Source organism: Echiichthys vipera (assembly GCF_963691815.1).
Source record: "Echiichthys vipera genome assembly, chromosome: 23".
Lineage (NCBI taxonomy): Eukaryota > Metazoa > Chordata > Actinopteri > Perciformes > Trachinidae > Echiichthys > Echiichthys vipera.
The window spans coordinates 8,405,095-8,432,060 of record NC_139848.1 but is presented as its reverse complement, the minus strand read 5'-3'; the positions used below and the strand labels follow the sequence as shown (position 1 = coordinate 8,432,060).

The 26,966-nt window shown below is 42.1% G+C and overlaps 1 protein-coding gene across 1 annotated transcript in view; it reads left to right on the top strand.

Annotated features, from left to right (window-relative positions):
- The window catches only part of LOC310964944 (FERM and PDZ domain-containing protein 4-like), a gene marked incomplete at both ends in the record, with an annotated part of 40,468 nt that extends 18,135 nt beyond the window's left edge, over window positions 1-22,333 (top strand). The window contains 15 exons of the mRNA XM_083938278.1: window positions 395-517; window positions 5,549-5,700; window positions 6,323-6,425; window positions 7,490-7,535; window positions 8,836-8,940; window positions 9,209-9,316; window positions 9,818-9,949; window positions 11,458-11,577; window positions 12,060-12,196; window positions 13,780-13,906; window positions 16,618-16,707; window positions 16,833-17,015; window positions 17,151-17,289; window positions 17,778-18,800; window positions 18,978-22,333. Coding sequence (XP_083794404.1) covers window positions 395-517; window positions 5,549-5,700; window positions 6,323-6,425; window positions 7,490-7,535; window positions 8,836-8,940; window positions 9,209-9,316; window positions 9,818-9,949; window positions 11,458-11,577; window positions 12,060-12,196; window positions 13,780-13,906; window positions 16,618-16,707; window positions 16,833-17,015; window positions 17,151-17,289; window positions 17,778-18,800; window positions 18,978-22,333 — 5,944 coding nt within the window. The remainder of the gene's footprint in view (window positions 1-394; window positions 518-5,548; window positions 5,701-6,322; window positions 6,426-7,489; window positions 7,536-8,835; window positions 8,941-9,208; window positions 9,317-9,817; window positions 9,950-11,457; window positions 11,578-12,059; window positions 12,197-13,779; window positions 13,907-16,617; window positions 16,708-16,832; window positions 17,016-17,150; window positions 17,290-17,777; window positions 18,801-18,977) is intronic.
- Window positions 22,334-26,966: the final 4,633 nt, after the last annotated feature.

The following is a 26,966-nucleotide window of genomic DNA, read 5'->3' as shown; positions in this document are numbered from 1 at the left end:
AACCGGAGCTGTACAGATTGTCTCTCTGAATATTTCTACACACAGAGTGGGGAGCAAGGTTTATAAATTCACCTTTAGATGATTTTCTTAAACGAGTTAACACTTGGAATAAGTAGATCCATGCGCTGTGATGTTTATGTATGAGTTCTGTTCTCTGCATAAAAAGCTTCCACTCAATATAAAGATTTGTTGCAGCTATTTAAAGGGGTTTCATTCAAATGCTGCTGCAGTTAGGGTAAGATGCTTTTTTTCTCTTAAAAATGACTATCACACCAAAAGTATGCTTAGAAAGTGAATCTGAGACTTAATCACTTCCTTTAATTATCATACACAACCCCCATAAACATGAAATGTGATAATCAAATGCTGATTTTCCCTGTCCTCCGTGTTTCAGCCATAAGAACAAAATGTCGGGCTGGCCGCCCCCTGGCCCAGGCTCCTGGGGTGGACTGCAGGGGCCTCCGTACAGCTGGGACAGCATGAACAGCACCAGGGAGGGACGGGACTGCCTCACCAAGTATGTACAGTATGCTCGTTAACACCAATATGTGCTCTGATATTTGGAGGACACGTTATCATTATTAGAGAGTCCCCACAGTTGCATATGGTTGCATTATTAGGGTTCAAAAGTTGTTTTACTCATGCGACTAACATTGTGTCTTTTGAGCTTTCCCATAGGTCCCATATTGTGAAAAGTGAGATTTCCATGTTTTTGAGTTGCTATGTAAATGCTGTGAAATTATCAAAATGCTCAATCCACAGAGAAATGCATACGGCCTGTATTCAGAGCCTGTGACTTTAAATGAGCCGTCAGGACCGCTGTACCTCTATATTATACTGTATATAAGTAGAAAGTGCCATTACAGTAATTTCCCGGCTGCAATGATGGTGCAGAGAAGCCCAAAGTGCATATACGAAAGAAACACAAACTCAGAGCAGGCTGGGCTTTTTTGCAAGGGACAGGCACTTAAATGGTGTGTTTCTGACAGAGGGTAAATACAAGTATACTGTATTCAGGCAGACAGTATGGGAAAAAGAATGTGTTTTTCAAGCATTAAAGTATAGAAACATGTTCTTGTAGAAACCCAAAATACAAGTATGAACCTGAAAATGAGCAGAATGTGGGACCTTTAAACCTGCCTATTCTCCAGATAATCAAGTTTAATTAAAAACGTCCTTTTATGAGCCATCTGCCCCTTCCTCCCTACATGCACAACAAGTAGCCATTGCTCAGGTAATTTTGCATTGCATGTGTGCTCTTGCGGTCAGTGCCAGATGTCTGTGTAAACTTGTTATGCAGGAAGAAACTTTCAGCCAGGTAGACGTGCAAAGTTGGACTGGAATAGAGGGCTTGGCATAGAGAACTTTCTGCACAAAAAAATCTAGCTACATGTAGACACTGTGGAACAGCCTCTGTGTTAGGCAGGAATTTTGATTTTGAAAAGCTTCGATCCAATTATCTTGCATTGGTATGGTGTTTTACCATCACCATAAAGATTGCTTTATGGTGATGGTAAAACTACTGGGAATTAATGGACAATGGATGCATATGAGTTTCTTTCCTTGGTCAGATTACTTCTCCACACATACTCTCATTTTTCTACCACTTTCTACCCTTTCTTTGGTCTCTCTGCTTTTCCAAAACGCTGGTTTTCTGGGCTTCAGTGGACAGTACTGATAAAATAGCACATTCAACACTGGGCACACTAAGATTATTTTCAGTACTCCTCCCACTATCTTCTGTTCTTCCTTCCATTTCCATTTTCTCCCCTGGTCTCCTGTCCTCTTAGGAAACTGTATATCCTCAGCCAACCTTTCCATAAATTGTTATCTTTGGTTGGGTTTTTTTTGCTTTTATCCATCTCTCTTCCTGTTTGCCACTCCCCCATTCAATTCTCCCCCTTCTCTCCTCATGATGGGGGAGTCAAATATGACAAGGGAGACAGCGCTGGTTATGTGGCTTTGTTCCCAGAGAAAAGCTGTTGGCATTGGAGGAGGTGACACAGATTGAGTATCACAATTGGATTTCTGCGAGACAGAGAAAGAAAGACAGAAGAGAGGGAGAGCCATTGAAGCCAGTAGTTGATTTAACTATATTGGACAGATAACTCCCCTAACCTTACCTTACATGATCTAGTTTCAGTGTATTTGAAATCCCGGAAATATGGGCAGCTAGGCTGCATTTATTTGCATAAGCAGTGTATAAAATGGCACAATGAACTGTATGTCTTGTCGTAAAATCTTTTATTATTAGTTTAAACAGTTGCATTTTTAATGGGCTATTTTTAAAATAGTGACAAAAGCCCAAATAGCAAATCAGTATACTCATATCAACCAATTAATCGACCAATATTTTTCCTTATTTGAAGAATCTAAAGGTTTTTTAAACACAGTTTAAGGTCCCATAATACAAAAAGTGAGATTGTTTTTTTTATTATTATAAAGCAGATTGATGTTAGTGAGGTTAGGAAGTATGATGCTCACAGCTTTATTCAGAAACTGTCTTAAAATAAGCCGCCACGACCTTCTTGTTCTTGTGATGTCACAACCTTATCATATATAGTTTGAAAGTGCTGCTAAAGTCGTTACCCGGCTGCAATGACGGTACAGACACTGAGTGGGCAGTTGCAAAAGATCCAGAAAACACTGACCAATCAGAAAAGTCTGGGCTTTTTCAGGTATGTTCAGAAAGACATGTGTTTTTTGAACATTAAACCATGGCAAACATGTTCAAGTAGAAACCAAAATACAAGGGTGATATATATGATATGATATGGGGACTTTAAGTGGATAATTGATTTTTAAGTGTGTGTCGAGTAAGCATGTGCCTGCCTTTTGCTGATGCCTACATATAGTCGCAGGTGTGTGCTCAAAGCTTATCTCTGTGTGCTTGATAAACATTGGCAACTGTTCTGGTGCAGTTTTCCCAGTTGACACACATTATTGGTCCATTTTTTCTTTTTTTTTTATTGGTGTAACATTGCCTCGGACTAAGGAAATGTTAATACATAAAATACCAGACAGAAGTGTCCTTTTACATTACATAAAATCCAATACATTTAGCAGGTGCTTCTATCTAAAGTGACTTTCAATGAATGCTTTCCACCTCCATAATTACTATTAAAGCATACTATACCATACAAATAAACAAGTAAGTGTGTGTTTAGGATGTTGCTTGCTGCTTACTATGGTGTATAAAATGAAAAGGCATCCCCTAAGTGAGGAAGAGGCAGATTCTAGTTTCTTCACAACTTACAGCACGTCACCCCAACCCTGAAGGATCACAAGCTCATTCCTTCAGTACCATCCTGCAAATGGATTTGGCTGGAGGCCAGTTTCTGAAAAGGAAACAATAGAAAATACAGTTTAAATGAATATAGTCTCACAGTATATGTCAAAATATGTCCCTTCATATATGCACAGTTAAAGTATGTGGTGCCAGGTGGTTAAGAGGTTAGCTTGGTTAGCTAGGTCTGTTAAGCTTGTTATGTAACTGTAACTTACTACTCATTGTCTTGGACTTTATTACATCTCATGGTGGTTCTCTTTTGTCAAGTCCTTGCCAACTTGCTTGTGATAATGTAATATGTAATGTCATTCCAAGTTGTTTTTTTCTCACGCTGGTTATTCACGTCACACCTCGACAATTACAACTGACCTGCATTCGTTCCCCATTCTTCCCCGACTGACAGACACACCAGGATTTGACCTTTTTTATTCAGCTTTCCCCTGACCCCCACTGACATCCTAGCTCTCGTCCTTCCGTGGAGATTAAACCCCACTGGCCCTGACAGGGAAAAAAGATGAGCTCACATCGCAGATTGGAACACGCTTCATTACAGACAGATTTAGTTTGAGATTCCAGCGCCGTATGTACAATGCAGATCAATGTGATAATGAGAGAGAGAATGAGAAAGCGCAAGAGGGGAAAGACGGTGGCGGAGATTGTGACTGATCCGGATTGGTTGGAGATAAAGTCGCATCGCCATGGTTGGGACATTCCTCATCATCAGGGAAGGTTCAGGCAAAGCTGCAGGTATATATATATATATATATATATATATACGGTATATATTGTAATAACTAGATAAATATCCATGAGTAAAGCCACATTGATTATGCAAAATGTCAAAACAATATTACCTGATAAAATAAAATAAAAAGTAGTTGTAAACAAAGAAAACAGATGTGACTATGAAAGTCAGGATGGATGAGAGAGGAAATTCATATGCTCTGCTATATGGACATTAGAGGCAGGCAAAGATGGAATGGATCTTTGCCAGATAACAATGGACAACCTGTACTGGACTTAATGTGCAGAAAGGAAGCAATGGCTGCCAAGGGAGCTTTTTAAGCTGCGAAAGAGAGTGATGGAGGGAGGTAGATACAAGTGGACCCCACTGAAAGCATATATCATCTCTTAATTAACAGGCACTCTGCATTCTCAGTGTCCCGGTCGAGAACGACGTCTGAGGTTCAGCAAGCGGGAAAGTTTAATTTAATATGGTACATTCACATTTAAATGGTGCTCTCATCCCGAGCGACTTGCAGTAAGGCAAAGAAAGGACAATGTGATATTTCAGCGATATGAACCTACATTAAAGGGGCATTAAAGGGGACATATATTGTGCTCATTCAGTCTCAGACTTGGATTTGGGGTTTCTAGTAGAACATGTTTCCATGCTTTAATGTTAGTGAAAAAAAACCTGTATTCACTATCTGCAGCACTTTTTACCCATATGCTATAGTCGTGACATCACAACCGTACAGAAGTCCTGATGGCGCGTTTAAAGGCACAGTTTCTGAATACGGGCTGTGTGCTTTTCTCTGTGGATTAGGTTTTGAAACTTTCTCAGTGTTTATACCTTGACCTGCTTTATAATTTAAAGAAAAAAATACATTCCACCTTTTAAAATATGACACCTTTAAATGTTAGTGGCCTCATATAACCACCGACAGTTCTCGTGAAAATCTTTAATTTGTAAAATTGCCACCTTGATTTAGCTTCAGTCTCTAAGACAAAGCCAGGACTTCTTTCAAGACTCAAAATACATCCACTGGGTGAAATCAACATGAAGCTGCAGGTAAAACGCACTTTATGCCCACATGCATGAGAATAGCAGCGGTTCCCAAGACAACAGACCTCGACTTGCTAAAATAATCAGCACACTTTTTTATGGCATCTTTATATAAATCAGTGGCATTTCATGAATGCAGGACCTGTGCTCCCTCTATGAAGTGGCTCTGAAGCATAAACTGTTGCCAAGTCTGTGACTTATGAGCTGTTGTTCAGATGGCTCCAATCATCCATTCAAAGTTTTCTTCAGAGATAAAAAATAAAGCGTAGATATGAATTGATTTATTGAATTTTATTGTGCACTGTATCATATTCCCTAAGATGCCCTTTAACCCAAGAATGATGACCTTCTCATCACCCAAGAAATTAAACTTGCTGACTCATTGTGGATCAAAGTCAAAATGAACTGTATGATGTTCTTGTTCCTGTTTATTACTTTTACCACATTCCCTCCTCTCCTTTATTTTCCAGCCAAGTATCCCAGAGCAGTTCCCTGGAGGAGGTTCACCTGGATGCCGTCCCCCCAGCCCCTCGCCTTGTGGAGATGAGACGGGACCCAGTCCTGGGCTTCGGCTTTGTGGCAGGCAGTGAGAAACCGGTGGTGGTCCGCTCTGTAACACCAGGTAGGCGTCATGCCCTGCTTGCTGTAACAGCGTCTTTCTTCATACTAACAACCGCTTCCTGTGTGAGCCCATGGTTATATTACATCCAAGTCACATAAAAACACCTTTAACTGCATATATTTCCCCCAAAGAATGTCACACAGATCAATTTTTTAATGCTACATGAGAGATTATTTTCTTGATGCAAAAGACCATTTATTCCTGTGGTTGTCAGATGATTGACAGCAAGAAGATCACTATTCAGTGCCTGCACTAAAAAAACAACACTGGTGGGATGAAGTAACGCTTTGAGAAAATAAAATCACTGTAACTGAACAGTTATTACAAAAGTAGGAAAATAAGCCGGGATCCCTTAACTGTAATACAGTAATACAGAGTGTACGTGTTGTTGAAAGATTGCACTGAGCGATGTCATTAGTGCCTCTTTACTGTTTGTAGAATCAATGCAAACATTTGCTGTAATGATTGTTTAGAAGGAAACCATGCAGTGTTGGCTTCTCCTGACTATGATTGCTCAAGTATGTATTATTGACCTCATACAAGAAAGAAAAAAAACAATTTTTTTTTCTTTGTGGTATGTGTCAACCATGGCTTTGTTTGCATGTGTTTGTTTGTGTGTAAGGCGGTCCATCAGAAGGGAAGCTGTTGCCAGGCGATGAGATCATCATGATCAACGATGAACCCGTCAGCTCGGCTCCACGGGAACGAGTCATCGACCTCGTCAGGTGATTAGAAAAACCTCGGGGCATCCATCAGAACCAAAGCTGTCATAGTTTGGGTTAATCAAGTGGTTGATTTTGTAAAGAAATACAAAAATCCCTCACCCTAAGCATGTGAGGGCCATGTTACTCATATTACAAAAACACATGGTTCTAATTTGCAACCAAATATGCATTTTCTGCATGTGTAGATGACTACATGCACTGTGAGTGAGAATAACTGAGGGGAACCGACCCTTTGTAAAAAGTGAGATATACAGTTTTTTTTATTATAAAGCTGAGGTGCTTTATAAATACTGTGAAAGTATCAAAACGCTCAATCCACAGAGAAATGCACACAGCCCTTATTTAGAAACTGTTTCCTTTAAACGAGCCGTCAGGACTTCTGCACAGTTGTGATGTAACAATTATACTATATTTAAGTAGAAAGTGCTGCTACAGTGCCGTTGCCGTTATTCCTCGGCTGCAATGAAGTTGCAGAGACGCAAAGAGTGCAGATGCGTAAAACCCTGACCAATCAGAGCACAAACTACAAGTATGAACCTGAAAATGAGCTGTTTTAAATGCTTTAAAAGGTTATGTTTAATACTGATCATAACACAAAGACAAAACAAAGTCATTCGTTTGCTTTTAAAATCTCATCTTTAATTTCACAAAACTGTGAAGAGCTTGCCAAGTATCAGTCATGCTTAACGTATTTGCTTATCACACAAGCATATCCACATAACACTGAGACAAATACGTATTTAGAATGAATAAGAAGAAAGAAAAAAAGGATTGATGCACTCCGTTAACTGTGACTGACTGTGTCTTGTTTTGCTTCACCAGAAATACTGTCACATGTCTTTTATTAAATGGGAAACTAATGAGTATGTGTGTCCCTGTGTGTGTGTGTATGTGTGTGTGTAACTGCGTCTACTTGTAAGTGGTGATTGCCAGGGGCATCTCATTCCATTTCAGCCAAGCTAATCAAGTTCCCTTTTCGCTTATCTGCCATTGTTGTTCGCTGTGATTGTTGTTTTCTGATGAATTTTTGTCGACTCTTGTGATTTGCTGTCTTCTCGCTTCAGGAGCTGCAAAGAATCCATCGTGTTGACTGTTGTCCAACCGTATCCTGTGAGTAGATCAGCTCTTGCGAAATGCACCGCGAGGATTGTATGTATCAGATATATTTATCAAAAACTAGAATTTCCCACATTTGCTCTCTTTATATAGGCCCTTATCACTTTCAATTAATACACCATTCATTCCCTATACTAGTTTCCTTTTTTAAGAAACTTTTGTCAGAATAATTGATACCTTTATATAATTCTCATAAACCACTGGGTCATGATGACTCAGCATCATTTTATTTAATTCTAGGGATGTTGCTACTGCTAGCATTCCTCTGAACTCTGATAACTTTTCTCTTAAATCCTAAATTCAGCACCGTAAATGACATTCACCGCCCTTGATTTTATATTTGGGGAGTTAAAGATTTGTGTCTTGTACCTGCAATTTTTCTCACAATTTAAGCAGGCCTTGACTCTCCACCAGGCCTGTTAAACTCTCTGTTGAAGTCCTGAATTTAATGGATGAGGCTGGTGATATTCTATAATTTTGGTATCAACAAATCTTATGGAAAAATGGTCCAAGCAATGAATTAATGCCATTAACATATATGTCTTATTCCTTTGTGCCATGCACCTCCATTGCATTCCAAAGGGTATCAAAACACATCAGTTTGACACGTTCTTTCCCTTAGATTTATGTCATATCACATGATCTTCATCAGCAGCTGGCGAAGGTCCAGTTGTAGATTAATGTTTTGTCAAGTGCTGTTTCCAAGGTAGATAATACACTTTGGAGCTTCGCTTTAAAGCCAACCACTTACACTGTAAACACTCACTAGAGAATAAAATGTACTTTGCAGTCCACCAAACAAAATAGTCCCCAACGTATGCACCATTACGGATCCGCTTTAAAAAATTAGACCATATATTTTCAACCTCTTTTTAAAGATGTATATGTTAAGTAGGATCAAATGTGCTTGGGGTTGAGTGTGACAAAGGAAAAGGAAGGAAAGTATTGCATTGCTTTATGCAAAACAAACAAATCCAGATAAACACTAGCCTTTTCCTTTAAAGGGGATTAAGTGATGATCTTTTATTCCTCCAGATAAATGCATTCATCCTGCTCTATGCTCTTCTTGAGTTTGTGTACATATTTTTGTGCTTTTCTTGTTAATATGAATTGATTTTTCCGGTGTTAAATGCATTGCTAATGTGCCTGAAACCTGTTTTCCCTCCTCATTTATGCACGTATTTATGCTTCTCTTTATCTCTCTCCCCTCCATCTGTCTGTTTCTTTCTTCCCCTCCTCTCTCTCTCTCTCTCTCTCTCTCTCTCTCTCTCTCGTTTGGACGGTTGCCTCTTAGTCCCCTAAATCAGCGTTCATCAGTGCAGCCAAAAAAGCCATGCTCAAGTCCAATCCGGTCAAAGTGCGCTTTGCAGAGGAGGTCATTATAAACGGCCAGGTTCCAGTCAGTTCTACCACACACACACACACACACACACACACACACACACACACACACACACACACCAACATGTACACACACTTATGTATGACCTATAAACGTAATGCCAGATGGTTACCACATAAGACAGACCGTTAAGTGAATGCCAGATAGATCACAAAAATATGTCATGACTTGACACTTTTCTGAAATCCTTTCACGTATTAAACATCACCTGTCTTCTGCTGAACGGTCTTCAAATGCACACACTAATCATATTCCTCCTTTGCAGAACCCGGTGAAGGACAACTCTCTTCTGTTCATGCCAAATGTCCTGAAGGTCTACTTGGAGAACGGGCAGACAAAGTCTTTTCGCTTCGACAGCAGTACGTCTATCAAGGTGTGTGTGTTTGTGTGTGTTCCAACCCTTAAGGCACACTCTGTAAAATTAGCAGTCTCCGCAGCGTCTATAATTACAAAGGGAGAAATTCATTTCGAGTGCAAATCAGTATGTCTCTATGCGCACACACAGACCATAAAATTCAGTCACTGTTCGATTTCCATTTGTTTGAGCTACTCATTTATTCAGGCAAGGTGGCAAAGAGCATATTTAAATGTTTTTGACTTGTAGATTTGGTTTTGATCCACTTTGGCTTCCAGCATGTAGTTAAGGAAGCATGCGAGCTGACTCTTTTCCCCGGCTTTACTGTGAATACTTGTTGTTATCTTAACAAGGCCTTCACTGTAATATTAATAAAATATACTTAACCCTCTTAACCCTTAGATGCATCGGTCATTGGGACCCACACAGTATTAGAATTAAATGTTAATATTTAATGTACTATGATAATGCATACTTAACTATTAGGCAGCTACTCTAATTGTGGTATATTTACTGCAGGATGTGATCCTGACCCTGCAAGAGAAGCTGTCAATCAAATGCATCGAGCACTTCTCCCTGGTGTTGGAGCACAGGACGGAAGGCTCTCCGAACAAATTGCTTCTCCTGCACGAACAGGAAATGCTTACTCAGGTAAGAGTTTTGTTTCCTCTTCCTTCACTTTATTTGTCTCCTTGAGTCTGAGACACATGCACGCACACACACACACACACACACACACACACACACACACACACACACACACACACACACACACACACACACACACACACACACACACACACACACACACACACACACACACACACACACACACACTCACACACACTCACCCACACACACACACACACACATTCCCGCTCAGTATTCAAGCAGCATTTGGACCCCAGTGTCATTTATCAGCCCTGGCACAGCATGGGCGACAGCTCACATTAAACCTACCCTCCCACGTACACAAATACACAAACACCACACACACACACACACACACACACACACACACACACACACACACACACACATACACATAGTTCCCGCTACATTTTAATGAGGTTGCAGGATCACAAGAGAACAATTTTAATATTCATACCACACTGTTCGGATCTGAAGCTCTGTACGTGCCACACACACTGGCGGTTTAAGAGTCACTGACACACTTGATAAAACATACACTATATTGTACAGCTGTGTGTCAATCTTGGTGACAGGTGAAAAGGTGAAGACTGGTAGTCCTTGAAGTAAAGAATAAACTCCCCTCACCCTTTCTACACTTGCACATTAAATAATTTATCAATTATGATAAATATTTAAAAGACGATGCTGGTCTTGTGGTTTTGTCTTGAATAAGAAATGGTTCAAATGCACACACAACTACCCCGAGCAAGTCCATTTTTGTCAGGGTTGATGCTGAATTACAAAACCATGTATTTAGGTTGTAACGTTGTAACATTTATATAGAACTAATAATAATGCTGCTGTTACGGTTTAATGTGACTAAGTAAATTTTCTGAAGAACCAAACAGAATATGTAATTGTAAAAGTTATTCAGAATGCACTTTGACAAAAAGAGTTTACAAAGTGTGTCACAGACATAAAAGCAGAGAATTACATGTAGAAATTTAATGAAGTTCAATGCACCTAAGAAATAAAAACTTTTTAAAAAGGACATTTAGTATCATCAGCATTAAAATTGTACTAAATATTGTTGTTGTGGATAACTTGAACCAGTGGAAACAACTATATACAGTACAGAACAGTAAAGGGCCAAGAATAGAGCCTTGGAGAACGCCATACAGAGAAATATCCCTTTGAGGAACTACTACTTTACTTGAGTATTTCCAGAGGCTAATATTTTATTTTTTCTACATTTAATTTGTTTGACAGCCATTGTTACTATTTACTATGCAGAATTTACATAAAAACACCCAGTATCAGGACTAAAAATAGATTAAGGGACTCATGTTTATTAAATCAATGTCATTAAGTTACATGTACCACTTTTACACCAATAATGCTCACACTACAGCTGGCAGTTTTTCTTAATCTACATTATGCACGCTTCTGCTCATCTATGACCCTCCATCTGTCTCATCCCCTCCTCTCTCTTCCTCCCTTCCTGTCTCCTTCCTCTGTGATCCCAGGTGACCCAGAGGCCTGGCTGTGACAAGATGAAGTGTTTCTTCAGAATCAGCTTCGTGCCCCGGGACCCCGTGGAGCTGCTCCGGAGAGACGCTGTGGCATTTGAATACCTCTACGTACAGGTGAGTAAAGTCCTTCAACTGATTCTGTAAGATTGTTTACTAACTTTGAGAGGGATAGGGTCTAGCTTATGGTTCGGTAAATTATTTTTGTTAATTGGCAGTGAGTAACAAAATGGAAACTGTCATGTCAAAATTCTCATTTGCAAACAAATCCACTCTTGTATAAACTACTCTGAAAAATAATGAATTGCTTCCCCATAGGATTCCTTTGATAATTAGTCATGGGAAATACCCTGAGAAAAGGAAAGCTAATCATCTTTTCTTGTCAGAGTTCACCATTTTGTGCTTCCGAGTCCTCCATGAGGGACTGGAAACAATCCCTTTGAAGGCAGCTCAAACCACAAAGGTTGAGAACAGCTTATTTCCGCTCAGCAGGGATGCACTGCTGCTGGAATATTGCTCGATGGAGATATGAAATGCACTGAACAAGCCCAAAAACGTAACTTTGGGATTCTTACGTAACATGGCTTCCTTTACCGTAGAGTTGTAACGACGTAGTCTTGGAACGATTCGGCCCGGAGCTGAAGTACGATGCCGCGCTAAGATTGGCTGCCCTGCAGATGTACATCCTCACCATGACAACCAGACAAAGCCAGAAGGTCTCCCTGAAATATATCCAGTAAGTTTGAGTGTAAATGACATAGTGGGCATGTGTGTGTTTTCAACCAACTTGATCTGTAATGTTAAACTGTTGTAAAGCTTGGAGCGGCTCCATCAATAATAGATAATAGACTGGCTTAGACAGTTTGGTTTGGGGTTTTCTTCAGGAAGTTTTTTTTTTGATGGTTTCCAGAATTTTATCAGGGATTTATTGGCCTATTTTCCCTCTTTGGTTAGAGGCATGTTCTGCAAAACATAGCTTTATGGTTAAACAATCAACATCCTTTAAACCAGGGATGTCAAAGTCAAATACATCAGAGGGCCAAAAAAACAAATTTGCTACAAGCCGAGGGCTGGACAGGTTCAATGTTTATTATAAAATATTAAAATGATTGCATATAACCTATTAAACCAAGACCTAACCCAGTGTGCCATATTTTATTTAACAATTAAATTAATAATCCAATATTTTTGTATGGCTCTGTCAGTAATTGGGCTGAAAGTTGACATCTGCCCTGAATGCTGACGAATAATGAAGCCGAGGCGGCCCACTTGCGGCGCTGCAGTTAGTTCGTCAGCTACCGTTGCATTGTGGGTAATGTGGTTTTGGTGCGTGAAAAACACCAGCAGGCGGCTGTGGCGTGCAGGCCGGTTCTAATACTAATCAAATATCCTTGCCAAATGTCCTAGCCTTGACTTTGACACCCATGCTTTAAACAAATGCCTCCAAGCATTGTACCTTTTGCAAAACCACACATACAAACAGATCATAAAGGTCCCATATACATATAGGTCCCGTAGACACTCAGACTGCCATTACAGTCATTTTCGGCTGCAATGACGGCAAGAGCGCAGATACAGAAGACCCCGAAACACTGACCATTCAGAGCAGACTGGGTTTTTTCGGGATGGGGGCTTAAAGAGACAGGGGCTAAAACGGAGCGGGTAAATACAGGTATATTTAGACAAAGTATGAGAAAAATCGTGTTATATAAGAGATTTAGGAGAACTAACTGATTTTCTTGTATTTTGATTGTTTTTCTTAAAGGTCCAGTGTGTAAGATTAAGCGGGATTAGCAGATTTCTATTAGCAAAAATGGAATATAATATTAATATGTATGTTTTCTTTATTGTATAATCGCTTATCACTAAAATAAGAATTGTTTTCCATTACCTTAGAATGAGCATATTTTTATGACATATGGTGCAGGTCCTCCTGATGAGTCCACTGCCATGTTTCTACTTTAGCCCAGAATGGACAAACCAAACACTTTGTCTAGATAGTGCTATTTATTCGATAGTGAAACTCTAAATACCAACGAAATTCACTTGCGGTCCAGAACTCTCATACAAGTCATGCACATTTTTCCAGTCCAGTACTTGTTAGGAACATTCTCTCACAGAAGCACTTTCTAAAAAAGAAAGCTCCCATGCTGAAAGTCTATTGTTCTGTTCTGTAACTGACAGCTTGTCAGACAGTCAACGTTATCCAATGTCTAGCTTTTGACTTAGAGTATTTAACCCCAGTCTGGTGGAAGTGCTTTTTTTTTTTTTTTTTAAACCAAGAGTGGCTTTATGCTCAAATCACCCTCCTCTCAACAGAAAGGAGTGGGGTCTGCCGCTTTTCCTGCCCCCCGTCGTGTTGTCCAGCATGAAGGAGAAAAACATCAAGAAGGCTCTGACACACATCCTAAAAACCAACCAGAACCTCGTGCCTCCGGGGAAAAAAGTAAGCAGCTCTCTTTGTCTTTGTTTGCCCTTGTTAATAAACTTCTGACACACACACACACGCTCACAAACACACTCTTCGTGTTTTCTGATGCAATATCCTAAAATAGCATCGCTGGCACACTCAACCTTGTAAGGGTTCTCACCCTTGTCAACCTAAGACCCTTAGTCAAGCCACTTTGAATATTAATATGAATTATGAGAAAAACTCATCGTCAAACTGTGTGCATGATAAGACATTCACACACACATGCCACGGTCAGGGGCCGCCGATCCAACTTCAGCTGAACTTCTTAGCTTTTTGTGAAACTGTTTTAATGATACAGGCATTCATTTACTTTGACACCTACAAATTAGCAGCCTGCCACAACAAAATTAAACACATGCAACATTTTTCCACTTAAATAAGTGATTTACCATCAGCTGTCATGTAAATAAGGTTAGCTGCAAGTGAATATCAGTTAACACAGTTGTTTTAGTCTCAGAGAAGGCACAAACGCCCCCAAACTGAATCATAGGTGCTGTCATCTGTGAGCCACAGCATTGCACTTAGTGACATGTTTCTTCATTGTGATTAATGTGGGCCCCGTAGTTTATTTTAAGTACGCCATCATGCCGCCATAAATACTCTGTGCACCAACTATGTATTAATCCTTCGCCTGATGTTATTACTCCTTACTTGTAAGGAGTACAGAGCTCAGCTTGTTTTTAGGAAACGACTTAGTCTTTTTTTAAAGATGACACTATATAATTTTGACCCATTTTTAAAAGATTGACATCTTCAGTAGTGACGCATGAGCTCGGGGGAAAGTACCGAGGACAAAAAATGAACACATCCATCGTTACCCATTTTTCCGATCATTACATGACATCCAAATGTGAAATACTATGCATATTCTGGATGAAATCTGCAGTTTTTATTCTAAATTACTTAATCAGACATAAAGGGTCACTACAAATAAATAATCTTTCAGTTTTACATCTTATAACTGTATATAATAATAATGAGGTGTCTTTTCGTGTGTGCTGCTGAAATAGCGCCACTTTTTACCCAAGCCAGTATATGTTTGGATGTTGAGTATGTTTATTGGTGTCAGGATCCCCTGTGATTGGTTGAAGAATGCACATGTCTGAAACGAGTGACAGAAAAATGATGTACCTCTGAAAATGAATGAAGGGTTCACTGACGCTGAACTTCCGATGTGACATCATTCATCGCCAGGCAAATTAGCGTTGCTCTATGCCCAAATGAATCTACCAAGCACAGCTCTGTGTAGTGGATGAAGGAATGATGTTCACGTTGAACACACCTGAACTTGTGCGTGATGGCTATAAAAATTTCAGTCATACTCGAGGGGGGTGTTGATCTCTTCCCTCCAAGCCTCCAGCAGCATGATGTGCTGCCTCGTCATTTGCATTCACAGTGGCAGCCGATATCCTATCTGTTCATTTGGGAGAAATACAGCCAAGCAACACCGACAGACTCCAAATTGCAACCTCAAAATTAGCTTTCTCATTACATCTCAGCCGTCACCAATAGAGGCTGCTCACTCAATTTTATGGGAAGGCAGTGGTTAAGACTGAGAAAGAATTTCATAAAAACAAAATTATCTTTAATGGTAAGGTCAGACATCCTATTAGCATTTAGTTTCCGAGACTGATGGTATTCTTAAAGGTCCCATATTGTAAAAAGTTAGACATACATGTCATTTTTTGATTATGAAGCAGTTCAAGGTGCTATATAAATACTGTGAAAGTTTCAAAATGCTCGATCCACAAAGGAATGCACACAGCCTGTATTCAAACTGCTTCTTTAAACGAGCCGTCAGGACTTCTGGACCGCTGTGATGTCACAACTATACTATATATCCAGAGAGAGAGGTAGAGAGTGCTCTTACAGTGGCATTACAGTTATGCCCCAGCTGCAATGACGGCGCAGACATGCAGAGAGCGCTGTGTGGAAGACCGGGTAACACTGACCAATCAGAGCAGACTGGGCTTTTTGGTAAGGGGGTCTATAAGAGATGCTAAAACGGAGCGTTTCTGAAAGAGGTTGAATACAGGTATATTCAGGCAGACAGGATGAGAAAAATAAATACATTAAAGCATGTAAACACGTTCAAGTAGAATACAAGTATGAACTTGAAATTGAACATAATAATATTATGGGACCTTTGAATTTTGGTGCAACACCAGGAGAAGGTACAATAGATAAAGTGTACCATATACAGTATATGTAAGTGATTATAAAGGAAGCTTGAGAAATGACACATAATTGTGGACATTTTTATTCAAATGCTTTTGCATTAGTAATGTATGCCTTCCATGAGCGTGTGGTGCTGAAATATATTGACATTCAGCTTGCCAGTTACATATCAATAAAAAGGTACATAAAAAGCATAATCAGTTATTTTATGAGTGAAGACAAAAAGTGCAGTGTAAGCATAAGTTCAATCCCATTGACACTAAATGGCTGGAGATGCACCACATCCACACAAGCAAAGCCATAGAGAGTACGTCAGTGGAGCAGCTTTTTGAGATTTTGATCAGGTTTAAATGCCTTGATGGGATGTAATGGAAAATCAGTGGTCCAGATCAAAATAGCTTTAGAGTGCCTTACATCCTGACATTAGAAGACAAATGCATCTGTTCAAGTTGAAGTGATTTGGTTGTGGATGCTTACTAATGTATTTCACTTCTCTCTGCTTGCAGCTGACTGCATTGCAGGCCAAGGTGCATTACCTGAGGTACCTCAGCGAACTCCGACTCTATGGAGGAAGGGAGTTCAAATCCATTCTTTTGGTAAGGAAATTACTTCTGGAAAGGATTTCTTTATTTTGTTACTGCATTTCAGCCAACGTTAAAACCTTTTAGGATGCTTTTTAATACGTTAACTGTCATTTAAATAAACTGTACACTTTCTGCAGCAAGGGGAGAAACAGACAGACGTGATGCTGTTAGTGGGCCCACGTTACGGCATCAGTCATGTCATAAACATCCGGACCAACCTGGTGGCCCTGTTGGCCGACTTCAGCCACGTCAACCGCATTGAGATTCTCACTGAGGACGAGACCAACGTCCGACTGGAACTGCATGTTCTGGATGTCAGGGTGAGCACAGTTCTGTCTGAAAACAAGAGGTACCAGCAAATGATACTTCGCCCTGCACAAATGATAGAATCTGTTGTTTTTTTCTTTCTTTTCTTTCCTCCCCTGCCACCCTTCCTTTCTGTCTTGTTTCCACAGCCCATCACACTGATCATGGAGTCCAGTGATGCAATGAACCTGGCCTGTCTAACAGCAGGCTACTATCGCCTCCTAGTGGACTCAAGGAGATCTATCTTCAGAATGCCCCACTGCAATAGCACGGGAGGGGATGACATCAGTGAGTTAACAATGTGTGTGTGTGTGTGTGTGGTTAATATAGTATGGATTTTTTTTTTTTATTAGATGTTGTTAATTGCTGTTATGCTATTCATTAATACAAAAATGCAATTTCCGTTCAAAGTTTACAGTCAGGATCTAAATAATTTCCCTGTGAAATGATTTGAATTTAGGTGAGAAAATGTTGGTTTTTCCACTTCACTTTTACTTTAGTCTCATGAATGTTGTAGAAACAAGTGAGAAGATATTTGTCCTGGCAGAACATTGCGTATAAATCCATTAAAAGAAGTTGAGAAGAAAAAAGGAGTTGAGAAGAAAAAAGGCCAGAGGCTTAAAAATTGATGCTTTACAGTTCAGAATATAACCTCAAAAGAACTGAAGTGGATCACTCAAACGTCTAGCTTAAAGCAGACAGCCACTTTAAAATTTAATCAACATAAAAATATCAAATGCATGAAATAATAATATATGTTTTTCTGCTGTCTGCAGGTCAGGATCGTGTCCTGGAGTGGCCGTATAGCACTTCTTTGGGGGACAACGAGGAGCCGTCACCCAGCCAGGGAGAGGTCTACAACAGGGACTCTGAGTATTCAGACAACGGGCAGAGGGAAAACAGCATCTCTCCTTACTTCCATGAACCACAGAACCCTGACAGAGACCTTGGGACACGGAGAAGTCCATTGCCCCCTCCTCTCCCCCCCACTACCAGACACAAACCTCAAGACTCGCCTCGGAGCGCCAAAGTGTCATTTATTTTTGGGGGTGACCCGCCCTTGAACAAGACGAAGAACTTAGGCTACGAAAGACTGTTAGAGAGCCCTGAGGTACCTGAGCACAGACCGTCCTACATGCACAACAACACAGACTTTCGTCCACAGGACAGGGTGCCATTCCAGTTCAGTGGTCTGACGCATGTCTATAGTAACATTATAACTGAGGAAGGCGGTGAGGAGCCACTGTTAAGGGATCTGTTTTATCGTGACACGACGGACGACGCAGAGGATGACGACGACGCTTCCTGCGAAGAAGACTCCACAGGTGGGACGCCAGTAGGTGACGACATAGTAGGTGGAGGTGAAAACTGCAGCAACCAAGGAGGGGGGTTAGCCACGGCAGCCGGCAAAGCTTCCTTCCTCACGCTCTCCGGCTCAACCGACGACATCATCGACCTGACGTCGCTGCCTCCTCCTGAGGGGGATGACGGTGTCGACGAGGAGGAAGACGACACCCTGCTTCAGACGCTCAACCTTGCTATTGCAGCGCCGCCGCCAGGCTTTCGGGACAGTTCAGACGAGGACACAGCACCCGAGGGGCGGCCACTAAGCACACGCGACAACGATGACATCCCGGTGTCGTTAATCGATGCCATTCCAACTCATGGGGAGGGGGAAGGAAGCAGGGGAGGCGGGAGAAGGCTGGAGAATGAGGTCATGAATACTCTACAGGCACTGGAGGCTCTGTCTGTCTCTGAACAGAGGCCGCCACCGCCGCCACCAACCAATAACAATCCAGGTCTGTTGAATAGTAACACAAGAGCAGTAATGTTCCATCACGTTTTTTACTCACCAAGAATTATTAATGCAAAAGTGGTCATAGCCCTTATATTTAATACAGTAGACTTTAACAGCATATAGCTTAATTGGCGTCATGACCTTAGCGTCATTTAACTTTGTATCTCATATCTTCCAGGTGTTTACGTGTCTCGAGGTTTCAGCCCAGAGTCGTCCTCAGATTCCGGCAACGAGACCAACTCCTCAGAGATGACTGAAATCTCCGAACTGGCTGCTACTCACCGGCTCAATGAGAGCCACATGCGTCTTCTGGTGGCCACGCGTGAAGGGTACCAACCTTTGCTCGAGGAGAAAACAGAATTCCCCGTCTCACCCAGCACAGTGGGAACAATACAGAAGAAGCCCCGTAGTCCAACGCGGCACCTTCACCCTCCAGCAGTTCCTCCGAGAAGAAGCCCCCTATTGGACACCGCTTTGTCCGGGCCCGACAGCTTAGCAGTGAGGTCCCAGACTAACCTCTCATCCACTCTACAGCGCCCAAACTCCACGACCCCAGGAGGCAAGCATCAGAAAAAGTCTGCAGACTCCAGTGGGAAGTATAACACCTTCAGCACAAGGGAAGGGCATCGCGGTGAAAGCGGAGGGAGCCGCGGCCATCTTGAAATGGACCAGCGCACTTCGTTCTGTGAGCGGGGGGAAAGTCAAAGAAGACAGAATTCTTTTTTAGGAGAAAATTCCGCAGCTGAGAGCGTTGGAATGAACAGCATCCCCCAAGAGCATCACAGAATTCCCCGCCTTCCCTCCAACACCTCTGATCGCTTGTTAGATGTTGTCAACTCGGGGGACTGTGGTGCAGATAATGGAGCTGCAGCCGTTGAGCAAGATGAACATCTGGTTGTGGCGTCATTGCTGTCTCCAACCAAGAAATCCAGATCAGGCGGGCCTGACCAGGGATTGGATGGACAAAACGACCACCAGCCGATTTCTAGACAGCAGAGCGTTGCGCGTTTGTGCGAGTACCATCTAGCAAAAAGGATTTCAAATTTGCAAGGAGAAGCCCACAGTTCACTACAGGGTTCTCTGTGCTCATCGCTGGACGCCGGGGGCAGCACTAATAGTAGTGCCTGCGCCACCCCGACCGACTCGCCGCTTGGCCCCGGTGCGGTTGAATCAAAACACCATCATTTGCAAAGGCACCCACTTTCTAGTTCCTCCTCCTCGTTAATCCGGGTGCTGAATTATGATGATATCAAACCTGGAATCCCTCGCCAGAGTACTCAGGGAAAAGACCACCACCCTCACGCGGACCCTGCGCTTCTTCGGAAAATGCTGCCCAACATTCACCCTCCCTCTGCCGGGGCCGAACTACCAGGTCGCCCTTCCTCTGCCACGCCATCTAAGCATAAAGAGACCACAGGTACTGGGAGCAAGAGGCCCCACAATGATCTGCATGCTAAACAACAGGCCTGTTTTAAGGGGCTGAACCAGAAGGAAGGCAGTGAGGCCTACAGACAACTGATTAACTATCTAACAGTCAGCCAGATGCATCAGGGAGGGAAGCTGCACAGTGCAGGCATGGGAGGGGCAGTAAAAAAGGACACCAGGCGCTTTATCACTAGTAACCCTCAGCTTGTGGAAATCGTTAAGAATAGGGGGAACACCATTGCTCGCTGCCCATGTATGCCTTCCTCCATATCATCCCCATTCCTCAACCCAAATTTAGTAACCCCTAACGCGACCACTACCATGCAACTGGCAAATAAAAACCCACAATCATACCATTCTGCCACACTCCCTGCCAAACTCAAGAGAAGTCCTGACATGCATGTTCAGATACCGAATACCGACAGTCTAGATTTCAGGCCAGCTAATGCCGAGAGGAGAAGCTCCTTTTCTGGCCTGGAAAGTGAACTAGAGAGGAGTGGTATGGACCAAGAGCACTTCCTGTCACTGTATAAGAGAGAGGGCTGTATCAGTCGTGATGGGGGATTCATAACAGGTGGAAACCACGAGGGTGGGGGTACTGCTAACCGTCCCCCGCCTCGGTCAAGAAGCCAACCTAGTAGCTGCACTGAGGACTGGTTCAGATCAGATCCGAGGGCAAAGCATGCAGTTCGTCAGTCTCCTCAATCTCGTCCTAATGATTCTCTTTGTTTCTCTGCCGCCCCCAGTGTGAGTGGTCAACGGGCAGACCTCAACACCATCTCACTAGGAAGGGGAGACCACCCTTCAGCTTTTATCAGGCAGACATCTACCAGCACTAGGGCTTGTATCACATCTCCAACTCCCAACCCACCTCCTCCACCACCTCCCCCGCCACCTCCTGCAGCTCCTTTTTGTAGTTCCAGCAACTCAGGATGCACACAGGATGCCATCCATTCCGCCCACTCCCGACAGAATCAGAACCACATTCAGGCCATTACGCCGACCCTACCACAGACGGATCCGTTCTGCAACAGCCTGCAACGGGGCCGCGAGCTCAAGCGCAGCGCCAGCAACGTGACTGCCAGTTCTGGTAGTGTGGAGGTTCTGTTTGATAAGCCCACTCGAAGCCGGAGCCAGCAGCCCTTGTCACCATCTGTGCCCCAGCAAGGTGAGACCAAAGTCCAGCGAAGGCCGACAAGGAAGCGACTCTCCAAGAGCTACTCCCAAGGCTCTGTGTCTTCCCACACTACATGCTGGTCTACAGGCAGCAGGATAGACAGTCGAAGGGCATCTGTGGCATTTCCATTGCAGAAAGATGCTAAACACATGAAGGGCTCCCAAAAACTGGACACCAGTCCCTGGAGATGCAATGGGCCTTTTAGCTACTGTTTCTTTAAACGTAAGAGCGAGGGAGAAGAGGATGAGATTGAGTGGGAGAGGCCCAGACGAAGCCGCCGCGGGAACGATTTTGATAGCGGCGGTGCTGCCGCGTCGGCCATATTACCCTGCGGCTCAGCCGTGGATGTAGCCGGGGAGCAGCTGTACGGGGAGGTCCTTAATAACATGAGTTTTAGCGACCGTCTAGCGCGAATCAACGCACTCAAGGACCGCATGTACAGCTTCCCTTCTGGCTTCATCGACGTCCGCCGCGACGCCAGCGAGCTCATCGCGCTTGTGAGATCCAGCGTGGGTCGCTGCGATCGCGGACCCCAGATGCCTCTCCAGGATGTATCCCAGTACAAGCAGCTCCTCTCCGTTGAGTCAAAAGAGTTAGGCCGGGCGTGCCGGAGGATGGCACAGGCCCACAGTAGTCCCGATGAGATGCTGCTAGCTGTAACTTGTAGCTTCCAGGTGCTATGCTGCCTCTGCGAAGCTTGTATGTGTTTGGTCAGGGGGCTGGGAGCCTCAGCCTCACACCAACAGAGAGAGGTCGTGGCAAAGGTCGACGAGGTTGTTATGAACTATATCTGTTTGCTCAAAGCGGCCGAGGCTGCCACCGTAGGAGCACCAGGGGAGAACAGTGTGAAAGCCCTGGTCCGCCACTCCAGTACTATGTCGGCCATTGCTAACGCACTCACCCGCTCCCTTAAAACGCTGCTTAGCAAGTAGAGGCTACTCTTTATGCTTTATAGTGTGGCCTACGCAGTCAGTAGAAGTCTGTCTTTAAGCATCTTGTTATTTTTGGGTCTGCTGGAAAAGTCATATATTTTTCAAAGAAGGTCTAGACAGTCTCCATATATATTGAAATTAATAAAGTTTGAATCAACAGTTAGCTAGTTACACAAAGCTCTGAAAAAAATGATGCTGAGAGGCAGTCCAATCTGACTGCACTTGCTTATTCTGATGACAATATTGTAATGTATATTTACAAAGCCATACTGTCACAGACCTTTATAATATGATATGTACCTAATAGATACCCTTTTACCTGTGCATTATGTAACTTATTTAAGAATAAATGTATATTATGTACATAAATACAATATAATTATATTATTTGACGTAGCAGTATCAAGAAACCATCAAGTTTCCGTCTTAATTTGCTCTAATATTGTGCAGGGCTGGAGTGAATTCACTTGCTCTTCAATCACTTCATTAAGTGCAGTTTTACTACAGATATGTGTAATTTAAAAACTGTGTCACTGTCAGTCCAGTGAGGAAATTGTTGCTATAATTTTATTCCTGAATGAATGTTAAAGTGAATTGATTTCAGCCCTGTTACATTACAATGCAGTTTCTTTTCTTTTGCAAGATGAGGGGAACATTTGTTAGAAATGTTGAAAATACAGGGACACTAATATTGCACTGCATTTACCCGTGCTTCATAATTTACCATATAGATTATTTTCAGATAATAATAATAAACAGTGAGTAATACATTATCCCCACCCAAATTAAATATATAACACTATTATAATATTTAAAACAATTTAAAAAACATTTAAATTTATTTCTGAATATGTCAGATTGACCACCGTGTTGAAATATCTAATATTTTTAAGTTTTTGTGTTTTATTATCATCTGTTTTGGAATAAGTTCTGTGCTTGAATGATTTATTATTCCACACTATGTATCAAGATGCAGTTATGAGTCTTGAGAGGAAATTCAATTCCTGTTTTGTTTTTTCAACAATCCACGAACCTATTAAAAACATTTTACAGATATGTTTGTGTCTCTTGGTTTGAATGGTACCCTGCAACACAATTTGTAATATTCATGCAAACTTAATTTGTTTTGACTCTATTCATATTCAATAAAATCATTTAAAAGATGAAGACTTTAAATAAGTTTACACAGACAAAACATCATATATTCTTTAAACATTATACACAGAATAGTGAGGGATATCTTGGATACAGAGAGAAACTTGAAAAACTTTAACGCATCCATTTGATGGTTCTCGAGAGCTTCCCAATGGTCAAGTTTCTGTATCGTCTTCACCCCTGACCAAATATTGGATGTTTGCAATGCCCACAATGCACAACAAGGAATCATTAGCATCACCACAAATGTCTAAAATGTCTAGATTGTGTATTTATGCTCAGTCAGAAGATCCCCAGGTGTCTTTTAGTCCTGCATATAGCAAAAACCTTCCTCACATTAACAAGACAGGCAGACCTCTACATGGCCTATTGTGTCTACATTTGAACCATAATACTGCATATTATTATGGGTAATTTGACATAACTGTAGAAGTCTCATACATGTTGTTTATGTTGTCAAGCATCCCTCTTACTACACTATTACCCCAACAAGGAAGGAATATCAACGTTAAAGGTTGAATATGGAGAATGAGCAGAACACCGCCATCTAGTGTCTTCAGATCGTCGTCGCAACAACAGAAAATAATTCCTGCACTCAGGAATTGCCATGTTCGTCAGACAGTTACGGTTAGCTGTTACAGCTAAGTAAAGCCATTTGGGCGTGCATTTTAATGCCGTTGAGCTCCTTTATCTAAGTCCATAGAGTAAATACTTGGTCGATATTTTTGCTGCTCACTCAGCTGCTGGGACAAATAACAAAGCAGCTGCAGGATTGGCGAACTCCATTTCACCCGGTGCCAGCCTACAGTAGCTGCACCAAACAACAGGCAACCCTGGCAACCTGCAATGCCGGCCGCTATTGGCTGGTAAAATGTAAACAGAACATGTTAGGAAGTCATTGTCAAACCCTTAAAGCCCCTGAACACCCACACAGGTGTGTTCTGTTCCCCTGGCTGATTAGACCTCTGCTTTGGTTAAAGGTGGGAGGGGCTTTGATGAGAATTTGATAGGCATTGGAAATATGAGGTCATAAAGGTCCGTCTACCAATAAGAATGGTACAGGTGTACTTTGTCCCGCCTTAACAGGTGAAATAAAGCTTACAGGAGACTCTGGTAGATGTCAATCAATCACAGTAGACACACCCACACAGTCCTCAGAAAAGTTCTCATCAACTAGTTAATTGAACACCTGTGTGGGTGTTCAAATTAAAATATTAATTCAGACTAATTTTTTGTTAAAAAGAAATACTTTCATTCTGTACCCCTCAAAACGCCCCGTGGGTGTGTTATTATTTTTTTTTTTAAATCTAGCTTTCAATGAAGATTATACATATTCATCCTTTAATCTCAGTATTAAATCAAGAAAAAATAAACTGCCAAGCACAAGGCTTGGCTAGTATGTAAATAATCATATAAGCCGAAATGAGGTTAAAAAAGGGTTTTGGCAACATCAAGATTATGTTAAGGACACACAAGTGATGAGCAGTCTGTGCTCCATATCCTGAAAATACACGACCATCACGTGATATTACACCCAGGCTGCAGAGTAGGCAGAGAGGGGGGAGGAGCTCATTTGCATGTTGGGCGCCTGTTGTGCACACGCCGCGTCGTTGACCAATCAGGTCGCCACGCTCAGGAAACCACGCCCGCGCGGCAACTCGTGTCGCGCGCCTCATTGTATATTGGCGGTGTAGACACAAGTTATCAGTCTTTCTTTAACTCACACAGCGGGCTTTTTTTCTGTTGTATTAAGTTAAATTCACGCAAGTTTGTCTTTACAGTGGTTAAGAGCGAGGTCAAAAACGGCGCTGACGTCTTGAAAGGAGCTGTCGAGTTCAGTAGCTGAAGCCAACTAACACCAGGAGAAGTTAGTGGGTACCCCGTGGGGGTTTAAAGTTCAGCTAACAGTAGCGTCACTGGCTACTAGCAGGTAGTTAGCTTCCTATCTTAACACATTAGTTCGGTCACAATGGCATCTGTGTGTCAGCCACGACGCGCCCTGGTTGAAATACCTGCTCCACAGCCCAAAATTGCAGGTAAGTCTGAAATATGACAGGTTTTTTAAATTTGAGGGAAAAATTGTATGTTCATTGTGCGGGACGCGCCACTTTGCTATGCTAAGTTATCACAAGCGCGCGCACACAGGATTAATGGTCTGTTATTCGATAACATTATGGTTAACAATCACTTTAAGGTGGAAAAGTGTGTCACCTTTCCAAAGTTTGGGGGTTTCACAGACTGTTTGTGAGATGCACCGTTTGATATGTTCCGAATTACATTGTAGGATCTATTAAGACCCAGTCACTCATTTTAATCTAAATGTTTTTACAGCTCGAATGAGGAGGTCCTACCTGGAAATCCTAAGTGCTCGTTTGGCTCCATCTCCACTTACAAGAGGGAGAAACGCCACCACCAACACAAAGCGTGTGCACTCATGTAAGTACAAAGTGAAAACACTATCAGTCTACCTGCAGCACTAGTATGTAGTTGGCCTTGTGAGCTGACAGCAAGCTACATTTAAAAATACACTTGGTGTGTTGTCCACTAACTAACATGACTGAAGTAAATGCCACTAATTACTAACTGATGACTGTTCCTTTTATGTTAGACACTGGATATGCAACCTTTCCTTTGTTAGTTGGTTTGCCCTGGTTTATCATTGTCTTAGTTATGCCTTTTTGCTTTGCAGTGGACCTCTCCATCAGTGGGGTGTGGAGTGAAAGGCTAGAGGAGCAGTGTGAGAAGATGGACGAGCACCGTACCCATCTCTCCAAACAGCAGCTTGTGCAGCTAATCCGATCCCTCATCTTAGTTGAGCAGGTATCCATCCTGGCGATTTTACATTACTGTATTCTTAAGATTGATACGAAAGTTTTTGTCCGAAGCATAATTTTAGTAGCAAAAAAGAGCCATACAGTGTACTCTAAAACCAGATGTGTTGCGTTGCATCCTAGAGCCAAGAGCCCAGGACCCTAGCATCTGACATGAAGTATCTCCAGGAAGACCTGCAGCTGAAAAAAGCAAACATTTACAGGTCCATACCCTACTCACGACTTGGCTCCAACAGGGACGCTCACTGCTACAGAAAGGCATATCCTCACCTGGTGGCGTTCAAAGTGAGTATCAGTTTTGTTGGGAAATGTTTATATAGATGAAGAGCCTTTTTGTAAACCTGCAGATTTCATTTTGTGTGTACGGTCCGATTCTCATTTGCATAAATGTAATGTATTTTAGACTTTATAGGAGTTGGGGGCTCTGTAAGCACACCCCTGCTATGGTTTTCTCGTTTAGCTTTTTGTCTACAAAAAGCGAACTGTTGTCACTGATGTATTAGAAAATGCTTCATATGTTACCAGAATCTGTGAGCTGAGGCTTTCTTAATTTGATTTTATCCTAAGCCGTTATCTCCTTATCCTCCCCCTCAGGTCTCGTGTCAGGAGTGGGGCCAAGTTCTTCTGAGGAACAAAGAGTGGGCCGC